We start from the raw sequence: 22273 nt of genomic DNA on the forward strand, positions 1-22273 counted from the left end.
GCGTCGACCCCGAGACTGAGCCGCCGGCTGGCCCAGCAGCAGGGAGCGCGGGTCCCTGCGGGGTCCCCCCTCGGGCAGAGGGAGCTGGGCCCCCTGACCCTGGGACGTGAGCTCAGGGACCAAGGCACACGCAGATGTCTGCTTTTGCCCTCCCCCAGCTTGAATTAAAATTAAAAAAAATGAACAAGTATGAAAGTCTCTGAAAACAGACAGAAAGACCACTTTCTTTATCAGTCTTAGAAAAATTAAAATTCCTTACACGACCAACCCCTTCCAACAGTCCAACAGGGATTATCACAGTTTGTGTCCCCCAAATTCTCACGTTGAGCCCTTAGCCCCTGCCTCAGAATGTGACCGTATTTGGAGACAGAATCTTCATGGAGCCGATCGAGTGGGAATGAGGTCACTCGGGTGGGCGCGAATCCAACGTGACACTGTGCTTACGGGAGGGGGAACCGGGAGGCGCCCACGGGCGAGCACCGTGCGGAGGCCGGGGTTTTCCTCCAACACACCAAGGATGCCAAGCGTGGCCCGTGAACCACAGGCGCTGGGGGAGGGGACCGGAGTCTCCTTGTGGCCGTGGAGGGACCGGCCCTGCCGGCCCCTGGACCTCGGACCTGCAGCCTCCAGAACCGAGATCATGGGTTTCTCGGAGCCGCCCTCCGTGGAGGCGACGCGGGGACCCTGGGGCGGCGTCTGGCGGGAAAGGTGAGTGGGCGCTTCTCCTACGACGTGTCCTGAGCTCGTCTAATGCTCACAGTCTCTCCGGGGCTGTGGTCTCTGCGCCAGCTGAGCATTTGTAAGTGGTTTACAGTCTTGTTCTAGTTCCTAGTTTACGACGTGACAAGAGGCTCCTCTGAAGTGTGTGTCTGAGTCGCTGAACCCGAGTCTGGCTTCAGAGGCCCCAGCAGACCCTTCCGGGGCCACGCGGTGACCACCGCCGCTCTTCAGCCACGCGGGAGGCGCCGTGAGCCTGCGTGTCTGCGTGTCTGCGTCCACGTGGACGGAGGGGTGGCGTCTGCACACGCACACCCGTGACCGGACACCGGCTGCAGGCGCCCGCCCTCCGCGCTTCCTCCGCGTGGGCCCTCAGCCCGTCCGCGTTACTGACACTGCCGTCAGTGCGAACAAACTGGACTCTCCGTTTCACACCCGTGTGCGGCCCCGGCTGGCGGGGCTCAGTGGCTGCGCATCGACCTAGGACCCCGGAGGCTGCGGGTCCGATTCCCGGTCGGGGCACACGCCCGGGCTGGGGGCTCGATCCCCGGTCGGGGGCCTGCGGGAGGCGGCCCACCAGTGACTCCCCCATCACTGACGTTTCTCCCGCTCCCTTCCTCTCTCTCAAAGTCAATAAAAAACTAAACAAAAAAACCGAGTGTCGATTTAACTCCCTTTTTTTGACTTTTAAAACAACGACTCGCCTGCTGGGCAGACGCACCCCCTCCCCAAGGCCTTGGGGAGTCACTGCTTCCTACACGACATGCTGTGCCTGGCCCAGCCATCAACAATGGGATTGCTATTTTTACAACCTAACAACTACTTCCCCAAATAACATTAACAGGAAAGAAAACCGGTCTAAACTCAACAATTAACGAGCATTTTAGAAGCACCCCCTCAGCTCATCCCTGCAGCCCCAGTAGGCCTCTCTCCATGGGGCCACGGGGCCGGGCCTGAGCGTGGGGACAGTGGCCAGAGGACTGTCACCGACAGCTGTTCCTCAGCCCCCAGCAGTGTCCCGGGACCACCTGCGCCCAGCACACTGGACTTTCGGCCACTCCTCCATGGAGCGTATTGATGAAAGGAGGTGGACTCTAGGGAGCTCCGGGGAGGTGTCAATGGCACAACGGACGCACATGAGCACTGAGCTTACGTGACATCAGAAAGCACAGCCACGAACGTCCCTCTGAAGCCATCGGCAGGGCCCCAGAGGGTCCCAGGGACGGCCCTGCACCCGTCCCTTCCTGAGCTGCGGAGTGTCCACCGTTCCCAGCGCGCAGGCGCTTACCCCATAAAACACCAGTGACCCTTGTCATGCTCGGGGTGTACAGTGACCAACGGTAAGAGGTCCCCACGAAGCGCAGAGCTCTCCATAAACACCCACGGTGACCGTCCCCTCGAGTCCGGGGTCACTGAGTGGGTTAAGGTAGAGGAGGGGACGTCTGGGTGACGCAGAGACGCTCGGCGTACAGAGTCACTCAAGGGCTCCTAGAAATGACCATTTTAGGGCAGGGTCACGGCGACTGCCAGGGTCCACTTCAGCTTTATCTGGCTACGGAAGTGACCGCAGCAATATGGGGAGGGGAGGGGGGATGCTGCCCGGGACAGGTCAGGGCACCCTAAGGTGTTTGTGCTGGGGGGGGGGGAACTCCGCGAGAAAGAACCCCGACACGTGGCAAACAGAACTCAGAACTAGGGAGGCTGGGAAACCTGCCTTTGGCCACCCTCTGTAAGGAGCAGGGCTGGAAACGAAGGGACCGCGGGGCCTCCTTGGCCCCGGACCAGCCAGTGCAGCAGGAAGCACTTCAAGAGGCACTTTGCTCCTCGCCGGTGGAATTCTCTGGACCGTCCCCTCCAGCAGCACAGCCTGCTTCTGACCGGCCGGCCGGCAGGGAGGAGGGAGCGGCCGCCGCTGGGCGCTCAGCCTGCAGAGACCCTCAGCCCAGTCACGGAGCCTGCGGCCGGCCTCAGAGAGAGCCTGGCCGATCCATATTCTATATTAAAAAGCCTACCAGACGCTAAGTGTGTAAGGCAAGGACTTCTAGGGGGATCGTTTCGTTTTAATGTTTCCTTGCATTATTGCAAATCTCGATAGAACAAAAAACTAAAAGTAAAAAATCTTGGAAGAGTCGTCGTGTTTGGGATGAAGCGTCGAAGCTCAGGTTTCGACTCAATATCGAAACCGTAATTCTTTACAGGCCAGAGGGTGGCTGCCGTTTAGAAGCGAAATGTAAGTTAGGGAACCAAGGTTCCAGCTCCCCCTCCAGGGCTTTACGCTTTGGGTCCTTTCACAGTAACACAGGACGTCCAACCACTGAACTGTGTTCAGTTTAATCACAGTCGCCGGGAGGGAGCAAAGGGGACGCTAACGACCATTAGAAAGTTCATCTAAATCTTCACTGACGCCAGTTCTCTGCACACAGCACGTCTCAGCAGTGAACCGACCGCGCTCGTCCGCAGGGCGTTTTTCCTAGTACTCAGTCTTTATCGTCTGAATTTTTTAAAGTGTTGGACATGTTTCCAGGTTGTGTAAAAATCTGGAGGTCAGTCCTGCCTGGTTTGCTCAGTGGGTAGAGCCCCGGCCTTCCGACCGAAGGGTCGCAGGTTCAATCCCAGGTCAAGGGCACGAACCTCGGCCGCAGGCTCGATCCCGGGCCCTGGTCCAGGTGCGCGGGAGGCAGCCAATCGTCGTGTGTCTCTCACATTGATGGGTTTCTCTCTCTCCTTTCTCTCTCTCCCTTCCACGCTTTCTAGAATCAATGGAAAAAATATCCTCGGGGAAGGATTTACAAATAAAAATTTAAAAATCTGAAACCCGACCCGGTGGGTTTTCATGACATTCGGCTGGAATAAAGAGACTGACAGTCTCACTAATGCTGCCATTCGGACGCCGAAGAAACATTCCAAACTCCTGTCCTCGTGTCCCAACAGCGCGGTTTCAGCCTGGGACACGTGCTCGCAAACCCACCCACGTGCCTACACCGTCGGGTGCACAGTCTCACGTGGCTCACAGCTCTTCGCAGCCCGTGGTTACCAACGTCCGTCATTTATACGATGACCCGGGGACCCTGCCCACACTAAACCACAGGAATTGCTTTAATTAATGTCTCCCCCCAAACCTGTACTTACACAGCTGATTTTTAAAAGAGTATTTAACTCAATTCCATGTTACTGAGTAGATCGGAGAAACCAGGGGCGGAGGCGAGAAATCACGGAATTTTCACACACAACACGTTTACTCTCATTTCTGGTTCATCTCCAGCTCCTTCCATTCACAAATAACGAGACCGGTGACAAGTACACAAAAAAGACAGATGAAACAGTTCAAGGAATTAGGGGGAAGGGAAAGGAAAACAAAGGCTCACAAGATAGAGACGCCCGAGGAGGCCGTGAGGTGGGCTCCGCGCAGAGACCCTGACCAAGGACGAGACCATTCGCCCCAGAAACACCCTGAGCCAGGGCCTGGGGGAGCGAAGGTGTGACTGACGCTGAGCCAGGGGCTCCTCACAAGGACGACCCCCGCCAGGCTCGGGGGGTGTGGACGGCGGGGCTCGGCGACCCCGCGTGGCCGCTCCCTCCCCTCGGGGGGCCAGCAGGACTCCCTGGGGAATTCCACGGAGGCAGCAACGGATTCCCCGCGAGTCTTGGCTCAGCCTCCTCCTCCGGGTCCTTCTGGACGCGGGTCTGCGTCAGGACTGGCTAACCCTCAGGTGTGCTGGCCACACGTGTAACGGCCACACACTCGCCTACTTCACCCAAGTCACTAAATTAAAGAAATCAAAAACGTGGTTCAGCAAAGGAAAAGGCAGGGGGTCACTGTGAGGAGCACGTATCTCGGTCAGAGGCCTGGCGCTGACCATGACTCGGGCGCAGGAGGGGAGGGATCTCTAGAGAAGGGACAGATGATCACCGCACCTCCACGCCACCTCGTGAGGGGACGTCCCCATCAGACACGGCCTGCACCCCGCTCAGCGGCCGTCTGGGGTCCCTAATGGCTGCAGAGCGCTCGGGACACGCACAGGCCAACAGTAAGAAGCCCCAAGGCTGTCTTTCCGGGTGTCGCCGCAATCCCAGGACCCAACTCCCAGCCACGAATTATTAACCACGGCTGCTCCCACGAATGGGGCCACTGGCGTCCAGGGCACAAGGCGGCCCAGCGCCCACCGCGACGCAGACGACCGGCCCTGCCTCTCCAGCCTCGCGATGCAGGACCCGTCGCTGGGTTTGCCTTTTCCGCCCACCCCCACTGGACTGAAACTTTGTAAGTAAAACAGGGTAGAAACGTTCTTGGATGTCACAGCACTTCGAGTGGCCGTGGAAGCTCCTTTACCGCTCCCGCTCCAGGCCCGTAACAGAGGCCACACGCGGCACAGACCCGCTCCGCACACGGCTTCCTCAGGTGGCGTCCGCGGGAGCCAGGGAAACGCGGGGGCTTCCAGCAAAGGCGCCTCCGGGACCGTGCTCAGGTGGTACAGAGACAGACAGGCGGGCGCTGGGGCTCTGCTCAGTGTCCCAAGTGCCTTTTCTCACGAGCTGTCTGAGGACGCGGCGCTCGGACAGGGTCCCGGAGGAGCAAGGGCAGAGCCAGGAGCGGAACCCAGGCCTGCGTGAACCCAGGGTCAGTGAGGCCCCTCTGGCCCGGCCGGCGTGGCGCAGCGGCTGAGTGTCCGCCTGGAGGTCACAGTTCAATTACTGTCAGGGCACGTGCCCGGGTTGGGGGCTCGATCCCCAGCGGGGGGCACACAGGAGGCAGCTGATCAACGACTCTCATCACTGATGCTTCTCTCTCCCTCTCCCCTCCTCTCTCTGAAATCAATAAAATAAAATGAAAAAGTAGCCACTCTGGGTCACGTGGGGACTTGGCTTCCCCCGGGGTGGCTGAGTTCCCTGCTGTGTGCCCTTCACCCAGAACCTTAGACCCCAAAGAAAGGCCGTGGGGCCTGAAGAGGCAGCTGGGTGCTTGAGATACAACCTGCCAGGTGTTCTGCTGCCGACCCCCCTCCTGAATTTAAACACCGTGAAACCAGGGGCCCCGGCGGCCTCCTCCAAGCAGAGCGGGGTCCCTGTCTGCTGCAGCTTCTAGCACCGAGACCCCTCCCCAGCGGCACCGCCAGGCCCGAGCAGCGGCCCCCCACGGCAGGGTGCAGCCAGCCTTCCCCCGGAGGCCGGCAGGGAGGGAGGTCTCCGGCCCTGTAGCCACACGGTCCCCGTGGCAACCCCTGGGTTCTGCCACCAGCCGATCCTCTGCAGTCGACGGGTCAGCGGGCATGTGGGCTCCAGGGAAATTCTGTTCGTGGCAGTGGAGTGAGCAATTCACACAGTTAGGCCCTCAGGAAACACGGCGCCTTCTGAGTTTTTCAACCATTTGAAAATGGACCATGCAGAGCTCGAGGGCCAGATAAAACCAGGAGCCAGCCACACCCGGCCCCGGCCCAGGGTCTGGACGAGGGAGCAGAGGGGGAGGCCACTGGGTGCTGGCGGCACCGAGCTCGCCCCGTCCTGGGAGTCGCCTATTTATAGGCGGTGAGTTTCAGAGGCCCCAAGTTCCAGGCCGTGTGACCATCACTGGGACGCCCCCTCCTCCCCGAATGCACATCAGCTGTTAGTTCAGGAATGTGGCTCCTCTGGGGAAAACCCAAAACTCCTTCCACGGCTGTTCCAAAACCAAATCAGCACTTTTCCTGCTTTCCAGGCAAAAAGCAAGCTGGAATTCCTACCACCGGCTTTTCCCAATGCGTTTTCCTCGGTCGCAGGGGCCCTCTGTGCAGGGGTCAGTCACGGGGCGTGGGATCAGAAGGCCCGCTCTGGTCTCTGGGATACACAGGGAGGAAGCGGCGACCGCGGCGTGGACGTGCGTGAAACCTGCTCTTCCCACTAAGTGTGTCAGTGGAGGCCCTCAGTGGCCCTCGTCCCAATTAGAAACTGAGTCCACGGGGCAGTCCCCAGGGCCTGTGGCCACGGTGCAGCCATGGGAAACAGGACTGCGAGCTCCTGCTGAACAGTGTGTCACCTTCCTGTTATGAAAACAGGGTGCCGCTGCCCCCAGGGGCGAGCACATCTTCCACGGGAAGGTCACAGCATGTGCCCACAGAGGTTGTGTGGGGCACCATGGGCCTCATCAACTCACAGATGGTCCCTAGTCCTTGGTCCAGCCCCAGCCCCTGGAAGCCAAACAGGCCACAGTGTAAACAGCCAGGGTGTGGAGGCAGGGCCTGCCCTGGCACTGAGCCGAGGCTGCGGAAAAACACCTCCGGGCACTGCCTCACACCTGAGCAGGCCACGCGGGTTCCTCCCCATCAAAGGGCCTCCTTCCTCCGCACCGGCCACCCCGTCCCCACGACCCTGCCTTCCCCGGTCTCACTCCTGACAGTCCCCTCAGCAGTGGTCAGAGCAGCACCCAGCACTCCCGAAGCTGACCTTGGTGGGAGGCGTGCAGTCACCGAAAGGCTTATCGGATTTTAACACGGCCTTTCCCTTAAAACACCAAGAGCATTCCAAATTTCTCATCCAGACAACGGCGCGTGAGGTTTCCCTCCTGCATCCCCCGCTGAGGCGCCTGGAGGGCAGACAGGGAGCCTGGCTGGAGTCCTCGCCCTCCCCCCACGACAGGTTGGTACCAGCTGCCCATCGGAAAGTCTGACGGCGGGTTCCGCAGCTGTCTGCCGGAATCAAGGCCCCTTTGTTCTCGTTCGGAGGCCTGGGGACCCGTTGGTTCAGACACTGTTAGCCCGCGGCCATCCCATTCCACAGGCCTCGGCGCTGGAATTCCAGCCCAGTGACCACACCACCAAAGACAATGGTCCCACACAAACAAAGGCCTCACCACGCCCCTGGGCTCTGTAAATTCCTACTGCAGATAAACACCGGGACAGCGGTCACCTAATCGACCCAATGGGTGGAAAGCTGAGAATTGTGCGGCGGTCATGGGGCTGATGCGGGAAAGTCGTTAAATAGAAGGAAGTCTCAGGCACGAGGACTCCAGGAGAACTGGACGGACAGGTCAGGCTGACCCAAAGTGACCAGCAGTGACCTAGGCATGTGTCCAAAGGCTGGCAGGGGCCCTCATGAAGGGGGGGTCAAAGAGTCAGTCAGAACATCCCCACAAAGGGAACCACGGCCACGGCGGCCCCGCAATCCAGGGCGCAGGGCACCACCCACAAAGCCGACTCCCCTGGATCTCAGGCCAGAAATGAGAGAGAGGCCGACATCACACAGAGGACGGCACCCGAATCCAAAAACGAGAAACCCTATAGAATACATGATGTTATTTTTAATAAATAAAATAAAATAGGGAGAGAGCAGATTTTAAAATCCTACAGATCCTGACTCAAGCCAACTCTTATCGGTCCCACAGGCACACACCTGGGTGCACACGCACACGGACAAAGGAGGGCTGGGGAAGGTGAGGCTTTGGCGGGATATCAGATGATATTAACACGTTAAATTTTTAGATCTACATGTGGTCATCTTGGGAAGGTGTTCCTGTCTTTAGCTAAATGAAAACTAAAGCCACAAAACTGAAAAACAATCTTTAGATAAAAGTAATAAAAAGCTGCTTTTCTTTACAGTGAAAGAAAATAGCTTAGCAGCCTGACGCGCAGTCCTGGTGTTCAAGGTCAACGCTGTTTGTGATTCACGTGCTCGTCCATTAGTGTGGCTGCTTTAAAAGCCGAGGACGAGATCAGACGCCCTTCTGTAGAATCAACTCACGTCTCTCACGACCAGGCCCAGCCGCCCTTTCTCCGCCGGCTCCCTCCCTGCCCACACGCGTGCTCACACATGTGCTCACACGCGTGCTCACAGGGCTGGCTCCTGGGTGCTCACTTCACACCTCCTGCTGTTCACACCCATCAGCAAGGGACTGTCACCCACACCCCAGGCGTCCACCTTGTGTCTGCAAATAAGTCCCCAGACCTAACGCTCACCCGAGTTTCTGCTCTCCTGCACTTGAGGGTTCCTCCCACAGACCCCAGGCCTCTGCCAAGGCCACTCTCCAGCCTTCCCGCCCCCTCAGCGCCCCACCGGCAGCTGCTCGGCCAAACATAACCCCCCCCCCGCCCCGTTCCCACCGCCGGAGTCAACTGTGTGGTTCTCACAGCTGGCAGGTGGCTCTCCCACACCCAACAAACCAAAATCAGCTCATCCTTCCAAGTCCAAATTAAATAATGACCCCACTTCTATCCATAAACACCTGCAAATGGCCGAGGCCTGGACCCTTGGGCTCAGTTATGTCCAGCACCCCCACACCTCCGACCTTCAGGTCACCTGGCTCCATGCCGAGCCCAGAAGTCAGCACCTCGTCTTTATTCCCCTAGAGCCCAAACCCGGGGGGCCGCCTGTGAGGAGCATGGTGAGCACAGAGGGTGTGCGGAGGGGCCGCCCTGGGGCAGGAGGGGGCTGCAGGGTGCAGGACAGGGGGTCCTGGGCTCTCTGAATCCCCACAGGAGGGTCCATCGGGCAGTTCTGGTTAAGGTTCCCTCCCCACACATTGTACACACTCAACAGCACTGTACACGCTCCACACGCGGTACACGGACCGTGACCCCTCCAGGCTGGTACGTCGGGGGGTCAGTGAGGCCACGCTCGTGAGGGGATGCGCCCCTAGAGGGAGGCGCCTTCCACAGCCGAGCCTGCTGCCTCTGGCTCCCGCGGCTGGTGCTCATTCCCTGACTCTTTCCTGGTTCCAGTTCTGCAGACAGAGCTCTGTCCTGACCATGAGGAACTGGCCAGCACGCGGACCGGCTGTCCTTGGTCAGGTGCCCACCCAGATCCAACCAGGTCACATGAGAGTCAGTGGGGACACAGCAGTCAGGGCCCCTGGAGAAACAGAAGCAGGACTGGAGAGGAGGGAGGGAGAAAGAGAGACAGATACTGATGGATTGACGATTTCTTTCATGGACTGGCTAACGTGACTGTGGAGGCAGAAAGCCCAGAATCTGCAGGGTGGGGCTGCAGCCGGAAGGCCCAGGGAAGAGTTGCCGTCAGGGCCTGAAGGTGTCCGAAGGCAGAATTCTTCCTGCTCGGGACGGTCAGTATTTTTCTACGCCCTTCAACTGATTGGACGAGGCCCACCTACCCCGTGGATGGTCACCTGCTTTACTCAAAGGCTACTGACTTTAACGTTAATCTCACCCCAAAACACCATCTCAGAAACCTCTGCAATAATGGACCAAACACCTGGGTACTGTGGCCCTGCCAAAGCGACAGGTTAAATTAACCATCCCAGACATCTGCCCAGGATTCTGGGATGTAGACCAGTTGGCACAATGCATATTGTAATTTGAACTGAATGGGTTAACCGAGGTTGTTCCCGCAGAGAGGGGCAGAGCATGCTCTTGAGTTCAGCAAAATAAATGGATAAATCATGTTCTCCCACTGGGCAGGCAGCCAAAGCTTAGCCTCGGGCGGGTAGCCACATATCCACAGCACCAACCAAGCCCACGGACTGATCCCAGGCTCGACCAAAACAGACTGATTTTTGCTTGTAGTTTTTCGAAAGGCCTTGAGTAAGGCTACTTGTGTTTAATTACCTCCAGTGAGGAAACGGATCATAAAACAGAATCAATAAGTGCTGATACGAAATAGTTATTGTCCACCCAAGAGGCTCTGAGCGTTGGCCTCGGGGCCCCCGACACACACAGACCTTGTCTTTCAGGAAGAGAAAGGGGGCCGAGCGTCAGTGCTGAGACGCGCTCGTAAAGCGCTAAATGAGATACTCTCATCAGCCAGAAAATACCACAGGAGAGAGGGTGTCACAGGCCATAAACTTGTCAACATAAGAGACATTCAAACCTGTGAAGAATTTCTGTGAGTTTATTTGAGCCAAACTGATAACTGGCAGAATCTCAACGGATCGAGATGATGCTCCGGAGATGGCAGATTTGCACCTTGTTTTATATATTAGAATAAAAAGAGGTGCCGTGTGTGGGTGACAGGAAAACCACTGGTGATAAATTAGGGAGGTGGGAGAAAGCGGGGTGGGGGGGGGAGGGGGCTCTGGGATTGATGAGAACAGTGATAGACGCAGGTAGGTGGGTACAGGATAGTTAACAGTCAACAGTTAACAAGGCGACACTAAGATGAGAGGGTTTGTGGTCCCCACAAGGTGCGCTGGTTGTGCCCAGAGGGGTCTGGAAAAGGGGCGTTTCCCTGACATTCCAAAGGTGTGTTATCTCAGATGCAAAACACAACAGACAGGCTCAGTTCAGGTAAAGGTGGGCCTTTGTCAGGGAAGGTTCTAGCCTAGGGCTTGACCGCCCACCATAAACTGCTTTTAGTTAAAAAGTTTTCATTTCAGACCATCCTCTGTGGCTACTTTAGGTCTCTTGAGTTTGCAAGGCCCTGGCAGGCCCTCCCTGAGCTCGTCAGGTTAGCACGGGGCTCCTTTGCGTCCACCAACTCAAAGACATTTCACAAGGGCTGTGTCTGGGCAGGCTTGTTGGGAAGGCCTCTGAGGGCGAGAACACGGGCCTTGCAAAGAGAACGAAGCTGGCCTCGGCCGAGGCGGTCCCTCGCGCGGGTTTTCTACGTGGACTTACTTCAATTCGCCTGCCGTCCCCGAGCTCTGAGGCTGGGATGCTGGAACCCTCGTCTCTGCCCGGACGCTGTGGTCGCACAGCCCCCCAAGGAGGCAACGAGGAACCCTAACGCGCGCGGCGCCCGTTGTGCGTAAGGACCAGGTTACCACCAGGTGCCGGGCAGGATCCCCGGAGGAGACAATCGCTCAGGGCATTTTCTGTGGGGTTCATTCTCTCAGGAACCAGGGGAAAAGCCTGGTGGACACGGAGTTCTGAGAAACCGCAGAAAAATAACAAAAGGCTTCTCTGAGACTAAGGGAAATAAGGGGACATTAGACTCTAAAGCGGGTGCCTTCTGAGTTTGGGGAAAGACAGGCCTGGTGTCCGGGAGGAGTTTCTTCTTTGCTCCAACCCTCCAGCCAGGCTCCCAGCCCCACTCCTGCGAGGAGGGAAAACACAGATCTGCCGGGAACTGGGCGGCAGGGACCGAGGTGCCAGGACCCAGGCACACTGCCCTCACCGGTCCACCCACACGGCAGGGCGTGCGCGCCTCAGGGCCTGGCCCCGGGCGGCGAGGTTCCCGGCAACAAGTCTGCCGTCCAGCGGCTCCGGGGGTCCACTTGCAACAAGGATCCCAGGAATGAGGGAGGGATGACAGGTGGCAGATGAATGGACAGATGAACAAACAGATGAGTGGAGAGGTGATGGACGGACAGACAGGTGGGCAAACGGTAGGCTGGATGGACAGCTGGGTGGGTGGGCGGATGAATGGACGGGTGAGTGAGTGGGTGGTGGCCAAATTCAAGGGTGGACGGGTGAATAGATGGGGTGACACAGGCACTGACCTAAGAAAATTATGCAACAAAGAAACAAGAAAACAAATGCTCAAGACTGATATTTGGTTTCCTGTTGCCAGGCCGCTGCAGCATCCCCACGTCTGAATAAAGTAACAGTGATGACTAACTGTCTCCACTTAACTGCTATTTTTAAACGTTTAACTGCTTCTCCGAAGGAAGCAAAGGGCTAATCAGGGTTTTCTCTCCCTACGGGAAGCTTCCCGAGGAAAAGCAGATCTGATGCGAACTCCCGTGAGCCACAGCCCCTTCCTCGAGAAACACGCTCGCGCTCTCACGCTCCTTCCACACGCTTCCGCGGGAAGGGCTGTGACGGTTTTCTGCACAGAAAGAAAATACTAACCTACGAGCTCCCACTGTGCCCCCACCTCTACCAAGGTCAGGCCACTCACTCGAGGGACCCTGAGCTTCCGATCCACTGTCCTTAATAATGAACACCCGGTCGGTGCGGGAACAACGTTCTAGACAAGCTGGGAAGGGGACAGAACGCACGCTCCGGGGCATCCCCTGGGCCCCGGGACGTCAGAGGGACAGTCAGATGCTTCCTAAATGTTTGGGTTTGGTCTGCCAGGGAAACTACGCATCTAAACGGCATTGAAAACTCTGCTTAGTGGTGTTTCCTGTTTACATCACAAGTATCTGCTGCAATCACCGGCAGTGCACAGAGTAGGGAACAGCCGCACCCGGTGAGCTCATGGAGGCCCTGCACCGGGACCCCCAGCACCGGGACCCCCAGCCCTCCAAACCCGCAGCCCACTGCGCCCTGCAGCCCTCCGAGCCCCACAGCCTCGCTCATCTCTCCATCTCTGCGCAGCCCACACCTCCACCTGCAGGATTCAGTAAGCCCAGGTCAGAAGACAAAACTATAGCTTCCACTGTCACAGCAGCTACTGCGCCAGGCCCAGGGGAGGAGACTCCCCGGTATGTCTTCCTTGTTCCCTAAAGTGCCCCACAGATGAGAAATGAGGCTCCAAGGGGGCGTAACTTGATAGGGTGTGCATCAGGGAAGCATGTCCCCCGAGCCCCTGTGTGCAGGAGGGGACAGGTGACCAAGGCCACCAGGCCCTGTGAGCAACAGAAGCACCTGGTCACCCCAGGGGTTAGAGCACTGAGCCTTCTCCAGCTCACTCCCTCTCCCACTCCAAGCCTCTTGTGACAGCAGGAGGGCAGGGGCTGAGGGCTACAGGAGCCACTGAGCCACATGAGCCACCGAGCCCCGGGCCACATGAGCCACCGAGCCACATAAGCCACCGAGCCACAGGAGCCACCAAGCCGCAGGAGGCACCGAGCCACAGGAGCCCCAGGCCACAGGAGCCACAGTCTCCGCAAACGTCTTCTTCCAGAGCCAGATGGTGAATATCTGGCTTCTCACAACTGCCCAGCGCTGCCTTTGTGGCTGGAAGGCAGCCACAGACCACGTGCAGACGAAGGGGCTCGGCCTCTCCCCGCAGACCAGCCACAATCAGGCACCTTCGGGGCCCCGACCGGGTAAGAGCAGAACCCAGTGGCAGTGGCCCCTCCAGAGCTCAGGTCACGTCCTGCGTGAGCCTGGCAGGGACTCTGGTCGTCCCAACCCCTGGACTGTGCGGCCATTTGAAACAGCAGCAGCTGCAGTTACTTTTCCTGACAGTTTCCGCTGGCAGGCGGGAGGCGAGGTGACGCCTTCTTCATTCCTTTTAACCTAGACTTAGCCAGGTGAGCTCGGGCTCACTTTGTTCTAACTGTTACTTACTTTTTACCACACTCTGTTTGGAAGAATTTAAAAAGCTTTTAAAAATTACCTCCCTCCCTGGCCGGGGTGGCTCAGATGGTTGGAGTGTCGCCCCACATACCAAAACGGTTCATGGTTCGATTTCTGGTCAGGGCGTGTGGGAGGCAACAGATCCATGTCTCTCTCTCTCCCTCTCTCTCTAAAGTCAACAAGGACGTGTCCTCGGGTGAAAATGAAAAATCACTCCCAAAACATGAGGGGGGACTACGGCTTCCGAACAAGAGGGAATAAGTTTCTCTTCTACCTGAAATAACTAAGAAGCTGGCAAAATGCACAAAACCGTGTTTTCAAGACCCTGCCCATCAGCCAACGGCTCACAGGGTCCCTGAGACTGAAACGAGTGGGGTGAGCTGAGCACACGGCTGCCCCGTCGCAGCCGGGAGGAGGCTGGGCGTCCAGGGAGACCGAGGGGCCGGAGCCCTCAGGACAGAGACGGACGCCGGACGCTCTCAGGGACAGAGAGCGGGGACCCCGCGCTCCGCCGTGTCCGGCAGAACCCTGACCAGTGCACGTGTGTTGACAACCAGGAGGCAAACGGAATCCAGAGAAGAAAGGAAATTATAAGATCAGAGCAGAAATCAGCAAAACAAAACGGAGCCACAGAGAAGACTCCAACACTGGGTTTCCGCAAAGATCATAAAACTGCCTAACCCGCAGGCAGACCGATGCGGAAACACGAGGGAAGACGCACCTCTCTAAGGTCGGAGGCAGTGACGTCGCCGCAGGGCCTCAGGGAGCAAGAGGGTCCTCGTGAGGACATTCCCACCACCTGTGACCTGGACAGGCTCCCGGGAGTCTGCTGGGCGCTCAGGGTCGACGGCTCCGGGAACAGCCCTCACTCGCCCGAGAAACTGAAACTGTAGTTTAATTTCTTCCCACAGAGACGGGCCCAAGCCCAGGAGGCTTCGCCGGGAAGCCCCACCAGACACTCGGGGAGGAGCCGGACCCAGACTCTTCCAAGACTTGCTCCTCAACTCGGTCTGGGAGGTAAGACGTCCCCTGATTTGCCAAAACCAGACAAAGACATTCCAGATGGAGAGCGAAGGCCGAGCCCAGGGAGGGGGCAGTGATCTCCGGGCCGGGCCTGGGGTGAGGTGGCTCATTCCCTTGACGGTGGCAAAGTCTCCACCGGACACACGTCACAACATACCACGGAGCACAAGATGGGTCTGTGCACCTGTCCAGCGTTAACTGTGCCTTGGTGAGGCTTTTTTTCCCCTAAAAGGAAATTCATGCAGACAAAGGTCAGAACAGGGGACAGCTGGCTGCGTAGCTGGTCCTGCAGAGCTCGCTGCAGAAGCAGAGGTGACCCCGGGTTCCCAGCGCGGGTGCCGGACGGGTGACCACTGGGACCAGCCCCTGCGCTGAGCACTCCGAGGGCTGGCGGCCTGGACAGGGTGTGGTCCTGTCTCCCACATGCAATCGGTGGGCAATCAGCTCGGGGACACCCGGTCTCAAGTGTCCTACAAGGGAAGACAAGGAGCATCCGGGGGACACGGAGGGCGGGCTGACCGTCCTTCACCCAAGATCTCTGGGTGAGTTCTGGGGGGGTGAGTGCCTCCCATTTCTCTGCCCCTCAGGGTGCTGAGAAATCAAGGGGAGGGGCAATAACATCCACAATAAACTGATCAATTAGGAGGACAGCTGGCCCAGACCCGTGTCGGAGCTAGAAAAAGGGACCCGAGACTTCACACCTTGCTGACCGGCTATTTTTAGTCAAAACTCGCCCGTGCGGCTGGCTACTTTTCAGTCGTGACCAGTCCAGCGAGGTGTTTAAAATTAATTAACATAAGTGCAGACAAGAGTTATCTCGTGACCCGTCAGCAACACTTGGACATGGAGACACGTCTGTACTCGTGACCTGTCAGCAAGGTGTGTAACCCGCCAGGCAGCCGCCGCCTCACTAACGGGCGGCCGCTCCGACCTGCGCGGGCCGACTGCTGACCTGAGGTCCCTCTGGATCGGCTACGTCGTTCGCGGCACCTGAAGAGAAGCCGGTGACTAGGGAGGAAAAGCGTTCCTATTTTTCAAAATTAGTTTCAAGAAAGATTTCAAGTTGTGGATGATATCAGTTCCCAATAGACGGGCCTCGGGTAAGACCCACTGGTTCTGACACCGGCACTGAGAGCAGCTCCACGGTATTATTTTCAACACCAGCGAAGTGTCACCACAGACACACGCCAAGCGGGGATGGGGGTGCGGCTCCCAGGGCTCAGGACTCACCCGCATTCAAGACCCCGAGGCGACCGGCCCAGGCAGAGGACACGGGTGAGACATGCAATGTCCTCAGGACCGAGGCACCCAATTCAGCAAAGTTTAACTGCTTTTAAATCAAATTTACCAATAAAGGTATTTTTATAAATACATCTCATCTTCATGTGCACCCCAAAGTGGCCTGTTTAACCCTGGACTAAGTTCAGGAGACCTGAGTGCTGGGCTCTGAAGGCCAGAGAAGCCCAGGGGTCTCTCCAAGTCCCCAAGTAAGTGGGAGACGAGGGCCCGGGGTCCCCAGTGCCCAGCCCTGGTTCCCAGCAGCGGTCAGTGCCGGGGACCCCACTGGCCCCACACGTGCCTTGTGGCCTCTGTTTCGAGTCCTTCCTGTTGTCGAGGGCACCTCCCAGTCACAGCGGTAAAACCTCCCACTCAGCCGCTGGACACAGGGCCTGTCCAACCCAACGGCCAACTCTCACCCAGTTTCAGGCCGATGAGGACATCGGCTCTGGAGACTGGAATCCGTCACTGTTTGTGTTGACATTTCCGATGCTGAACCTTGTCCAGTCTGCCCAATACCCACTTTTCATAATAAAATCCCGCTTCCTCCCGCAGGTCAGGCGCCTCGAGCCCCTGCCTGCCCCCCCCCCCCAGCAGCCGTCCTGGCCCCCGAGGCGGCCCAGGCCTGGCGGGGAGACCCGCCCTCCCGCGTGTGCACCCAGACGCTCCAGGGGCCCGTCCTCAATACGCAGGGAAACCGAGTCACAGAACCGAGCAGGGAAGGAAGCTGAGCGACGCATCAACCCCCAGTCTTCGGAGGCAGCGGGTGGGCCCTGGATGAAGCGCCGTGATTCAGACCCACAGGGACTGAGATGCTTTCCCGCCACAGCCACTCCCTGGACTCACTAAACCCGCAAAGGAGGGCGGGAGCTCTCGTGTGAAACGCAGCTAAACCGCCGAGTTTCTAACTCTCCAAACACGCATTTTCAAGCAGCACCACGGTGGGTCTCGCCACCCAGAGCCCGCTCCCTGAGGGTGACGTCGCACGGCGTCTTGGGAACACACTGCCTGAGCCCAGCACGGCTGGCACCTGAAAGCCGGCTGCGAGCCCCGCCCGCCGCACCGGGCGGTGGCAGGAAACACTCGGTCCGTCGCTCCGTGAAGATCAATCCCAGCAGCCCCTTATCCACAGGGGCCACGTCCAAGACCCCCCGTGGGTGCCTGAAGCCACCCCTAGGACCGAACCCTGTGCTGTTTCTCTACATACACACCTGTGATCGTTTATAAATCAGGTGCGAGGGAGATGAGTAACTAATAGTAAAATGAGGGTGACATGAACACAAGCACTGCCACGTAGAGACAGCTGACCCCACAGCTGACGGCTACTCGGTGACTAACGGGCGGGGAGTGTGCCCCGGGGAGACGCCGGACAGAGGGCGAGTCAGGTTCCCAGGGACGAGGCAGAGTGAGGTTTCGTCAGGAGACTCAGGACAGCCTGCAACTCAAAACTTACAAACTGTTTATTTCTGGGATTTTCCATTTGGATTTTCGGACCGAGCTGGCCGTGGACCGAGACCGTGGGCACCCGAAACCACGGAACGCAGGCCCGGGAATGAGGGTGGGGGGTGTTGCTGTACCAACACCCGCACATTTAAAATATTCTTCGGGTACTTTTCAAACACTGTGGAGCTGTGATAACACACATTTGACTTCATCATAGCAGCGAATTTAGAGTGAAATGGGAATTTGTTTTAGTCAAGCCAAAGGCTCCAACTTACAGACCACTGTCCCCTCCCTCACGCACGCGTGTCCGGCAGAGCCGGGGACACGGGGCCTTCACGTCCACTGACCCTGTGAACCTGCTGCCCAAGCAGAGGCCAGCCTGGGATCGGGGAGTGGCCTCGAGAGGCAGGAGGGGGTGAGGCCCTCCCAGCACACAGCTCCCTCCACCGCCCGCCGGCCAGGGTGGTTCCCACCTCGGCCCACCTGTAGCGGGAATCAGGGTCTCCCGAGGCTGGGTGCCGAGGGGTCCCCAAAGGAGGCTGGCGAAGAGGGAGCTGGGCCTCAGGGGACTGGTCTCCAGGGGACAAAGGGGGGACGCAGGGACCTCCTACCTGTGTGAACATGGGCCTACGGACAGGCGTCCACTCGCCCAGAGGCGCGGGCGGGGGGTCCCGAGCCCACTGTGCCCGCCTCCTGCGGCCCACAGGGTGGCCCACCGGCGGCGGGTCCTCATTACCCCTCCCTCTCTGGACCCCACCTAACCAGGTGACCCCCGAGGCAGGAACCACACAGGGCACAGCCACAAACACTCCGAGGTGACGGGAAAATTAGGGGCGGGAGCAGCTGTGTATCCGGCGGGCAGATGGTGGCTGGGGGGACGGGACACGACGCCTGCCCCTAGCCCCTGCCGCTTGGGCCAGCACAGGGTTGCTCTGCAGCGTCACCTGCCTGGCCGCCCGTCCACACCCCAGGCCCTCCAGCACCAGGGTTTTCTGTCCCGCGGACGGCAGTCTGGGATAAGCCAGGGGCTTCAGACTGACCTGGACCACGGGACGGGTGTCAGTTTTGCAGAGGTAACTCCCATGACCTCACAGGGGAGGCCACAGGGAAGGAAAGCGGCTGGGGAGGAGGGCAAGGGGGCGTGCAGGGGCCCAGGACCCCAAGCAGGACGGAAGAGGGGGGCAGGAGGGGCCGAGTAAAACTGCCCTTTAACATCAGCTTTCCATTATTATGGTGACTAACTTCTGTGTTGAAGTAGGAGCTTCTGAGCGGAGTGAACAGGACTTGGCACTGAAGGTGCCTGGGGGGGGGGGGGCCGCAAAGCCCCAGCCTGAGGCCAGCGGGTCCCAGGGCATCCCTTCCTCCTTTCCAGGCGGCCTGAACTGCGGGGTCACCCAAACCGGGGTCACAGGTGGTCTCAGGCCAGTACTTTCAGAAGCCCAACCTTGGATTCAAACCACCCAGTATCACCCCCGAGGCACTGGGACTTTCCACGGATTCTGGTTCGACTTCATGGGCTTGGGGTGGGGCGGGGGTGAAAGCTACGGGGGAGTCCACGGCTGGATGGACCCCCGAGCTTCGGAACCAAGTTCCCAATTTCTACCAAATAACTTTTAATAAAAAATAATAGTGTTTCGTGAGAGCAGAGGCCTGGGACAAAAGCTGAAAATGAGTTATTTCTGTATGAGTGGCACTTACAAAGGGACTGTGTCCCCGCCGACGGGACCCCCAGGCCCGGTCTGTGGCCCCCACTCCCGGCTCCCGGGTGCGCCCACTGGGCCGTCTCCTCCCCGACCTGCGGCCCGGCACCGGCACCTCTGCGCCTGGGCCGGGTCCTGGGGGCGCCCCCGGCAGAACCGGGGCTCGGTCCACCGGCCGGGCGTCCACGGGGCGGGCGGTTCCGGGGCCGGGAGATGCGCTGGGACGCGGCCCCGGGCGCCCCTCGCCCGTCGGGGGGACCCCGCGCCGCCCCGGCCACGCGCCGACCCCCCGCGGCTGTTGGACCCACAGGTCGGGCGGCGGAGGCCCGGTCCTGGGGCCGCGACGCTCACGTTTTACACGGTTTTTCTTTTTAAAAAGCAACTGAGGCCGAGGGCGGAGCGCAGCGCGCACGCCAGACCCGGGCCAGACGTGGAGACGGCTCCGGGGCCCGTGTTTCCACTGACTCACCGCGACCGGCCGCCGCCCCGCGCGCCCCACGTCTCAGCTCCGGGGGTCCGCGGCCTGCGCTCGGCCGAGCGCGTGGAAGCTGCTCGCGGCATCCAGGGGGCAGCGCGTCCCGCGCCCGGGACCTGGGGCCCACGCGCGATCGCAACGCCCGGCGGACACCCGCCGCCCAGCCCCGCGGCCCCTCCCGGAGCCCGCCCCGCGCGCCCTGGGCGCAGGGAAAGCCGGGGAGCCCCGCGCCGGGCCGGGCCGGGGTCCGGGAGGCGCGGCCGGATGCGGGGCCCAGGCGCGCGGGGCCCGAAGACCGAGGGTCCCAGAGGGAGGGTCCCGCAGGAGGGGCGCGGGGAGCGGGAGGGAAAGGGGGCGCGGGGAGCGGGAGGGAAAGGGGGCGCGGGGAGCGGGAGGGAAAGGGGGCGCGGGGAGCGGGGGGCGCGGGGAGCGGGAGGGAAAGGGGGCGCGGGGCAGCGGGCCGGCCGACCCCGCCAGCGGGACTCCGCGCTCCGAACAAAGGCGGCCCGGGCCGCGCCCGCCCGGCCGGACAAAGCGCCCGCCCCCGCCGCACTCACAGGATGGCCGTCTGCGGCGCCACGGCGGGCACGGCCTCCAGCAGCAGATGCATGCAGCGCACGGTGCTGCGGAAGCACAAGCAGCGGCTGGGGCACCCCGCGCCCGGCCTCTGCGCCCCCGCGCCCGGCGCGCCCCAGGCGCAGCACAGCAGCAGCGCCAGCAGCCAGCGGCGCGCGGGGCGCTCGGCCATGGCTCGGACGCTGGAGCCGGCCCTCCGCCGCCGCACCCTGAGCCGCGCGGCCCACGTCCCGGCGCGGGGGGCGGGGGGCGCCGGGGCGCACATGCGCGGGGCCCCGCCCTCCCCTCCCCTCCCCTCCCCTCCCCTCCCCTCCCCTCCCCTCCCCTCCCCTCCCCTCCCCTCCCCTCCCCTCCCCTCCCCTCCCCTCCCCTCCCCTCCCCTCCCCTCCCCTCCCCCGGCGGGGCGGGGCGGGGCGCGGGGACCTCGGCCCGGACCGCCCCCCGCGCGCCCCCCGCGGAGCCCGCCGGCGGGGCCCCAGGTGCGGCTCGGTCCCGGTCCCCCCGGGAGCCGGCGCGGGGCCCACGCGTGTGCGGGGACTTCTGTCGTTTAGGAAACATTTTAGGGCCCCGGCTGCGCCCGCTCCGCCTCGGTCCCCACGTGTGTGTCCCCCTCCCTGTCTCTGTGTCTCCCTGTGTCTCTGTGTCCCTCCCCGTCTGTGTCTCTGTCTGTCCCTCTCTCTGTGTCCCCCTCCCTGTCTCTGTATCTCCCTGTCTCCCTGTGTCTCTCTGTGTCTCTCTGTGTCTCTGTCTCCCTCTCCGTCTCTGTCTCTCTCTCTGTCTCCCCCCCCCCCAGGCAGCCAGGCACCCACCCCCCTGAGACCTGAGCCTGTTAAGCGCCCACCTCCTGCCCCGCGGGCCCCAGGGCACTGCTGGGGGCGCAGAGACCTCAGTGGACGCTCGGGGCCCTGTGGACAGAAGCAAACCTCCAGCCACCACAGCGGGGCCGGTGCGGAGCCACCCGAGGTCCCCCGGCCGCTGTGGAGGGGCCAGGGTGCTGGCCGCCCGCACCCACCCTTCACACCTGTTTCTGAGGCCACCGGCCCATCCTCTGAACTGAAGACAGAAATGTCACAGCCCTGACCCAGTGACCTCCCTGTCCTGACACCTCGGGACCCTCCATTCTAAGTGGGGACACCCTCAGCCCAGTGCCCCCCAGGAGGCAGCGCTCTCTGGGCAGGGGGTGAGCTTCTCTTTCCAGTTCAGCTGCCACCCCGACCTGCTGTGACTCTGATTTTGGGCCGTGCACCCAGGGACTGAGCAAACACCCCTCTAGGCATCACGCAGGAGGCGTCTTGTAGACGAGATCGACACTGGTTCACTCCACAGTCCCAGACTGTAAATAAAGAAGACGACCACCTATCCCGTGGGTGGGCTCAGCCGGTCAGTTTAAGGTCTTAAGAGTGAAAGTCCCGGAGAAGAGATTCTGCCTCAAGACAGCAGCTCAACGCCTGCTTGAGTCTCTAGTCTGCTGGCTGCCCCAAGATTCTAGGCCCGGCAGCACCCACAGCTGCAGCGAGCTCCTCAGAACCCACCTTCCTTCCTCCCTCCCGTTTTTCTTTCCCTCCACCCATCACCCATACCCACCCCCCTCCCATCCACCCACCCATCTTCCACCCCCCACCCATCCACGCTGTAGTGGTTGCTGGTCTCTGACGCCCCCTGACTGGCTCACAGCCCCGGGCAGGGCGTTGGATGGAACGCTGGTGGGAGTTGGGGCCACTCGGGGATGACTCGGGCCTGGAGGAATTCGCGTCGGTAATGAGCCCTCACTCGAGCTGGACGCGCTCGCAGGGTCTTTGTTCATACTTCCCGCTGCTGCCCTCTCGCGGCCCACGGGGGCCTCGCGCCTCCAGGATCTTGACCACTCCCGGAATCATCCCAGGGCCTGGAAGCCGCTGAGGTCTCCTGTCGCCAGGGGCCGGGGTGAACGATCCCCCTTCCCCTCCAGG

General features: G+C 60.4%; 1 protein-coding gene across 2 annotated transcripts in view; it reads right to left on the reverse strand.

The window, feature by feature from the left end:
* PXDN (peroxidasin) overlaps window positions 1-20496 on the reverse strand; it is a 51852-nt gene extending 31356 nt beyond the window's left edge. For both annotated transcript variants that reach the window (XM_087823310.1, XM_087823309.1), the window contains exon 1: window positions 20306-20496. In XM_087823310.1, the coding sequence (XP_087679436.1) occupies window positions 20306-20496 (191 nt within the window). The remainder of the gene's footprint in view (window positions 1-20305) is intronic.
* Window positions 20497-22273: the final 1777 nt, after the last annotated feature.

Source organism: Miniopterus natalensis, chromosome 13 (genome assembly GCF_054644295.1).
Source record: "Miniopterus natalensis isolate mMinNat1 chromosome 13, mMinNat1.hap1, whole genome shotgun sequence".
NCBI lineage: Eukaryota > Metazoa > Chordata > Mammalia > Chiroptera > Miniopteridae > Miniopterus > Miniopterus natalensis.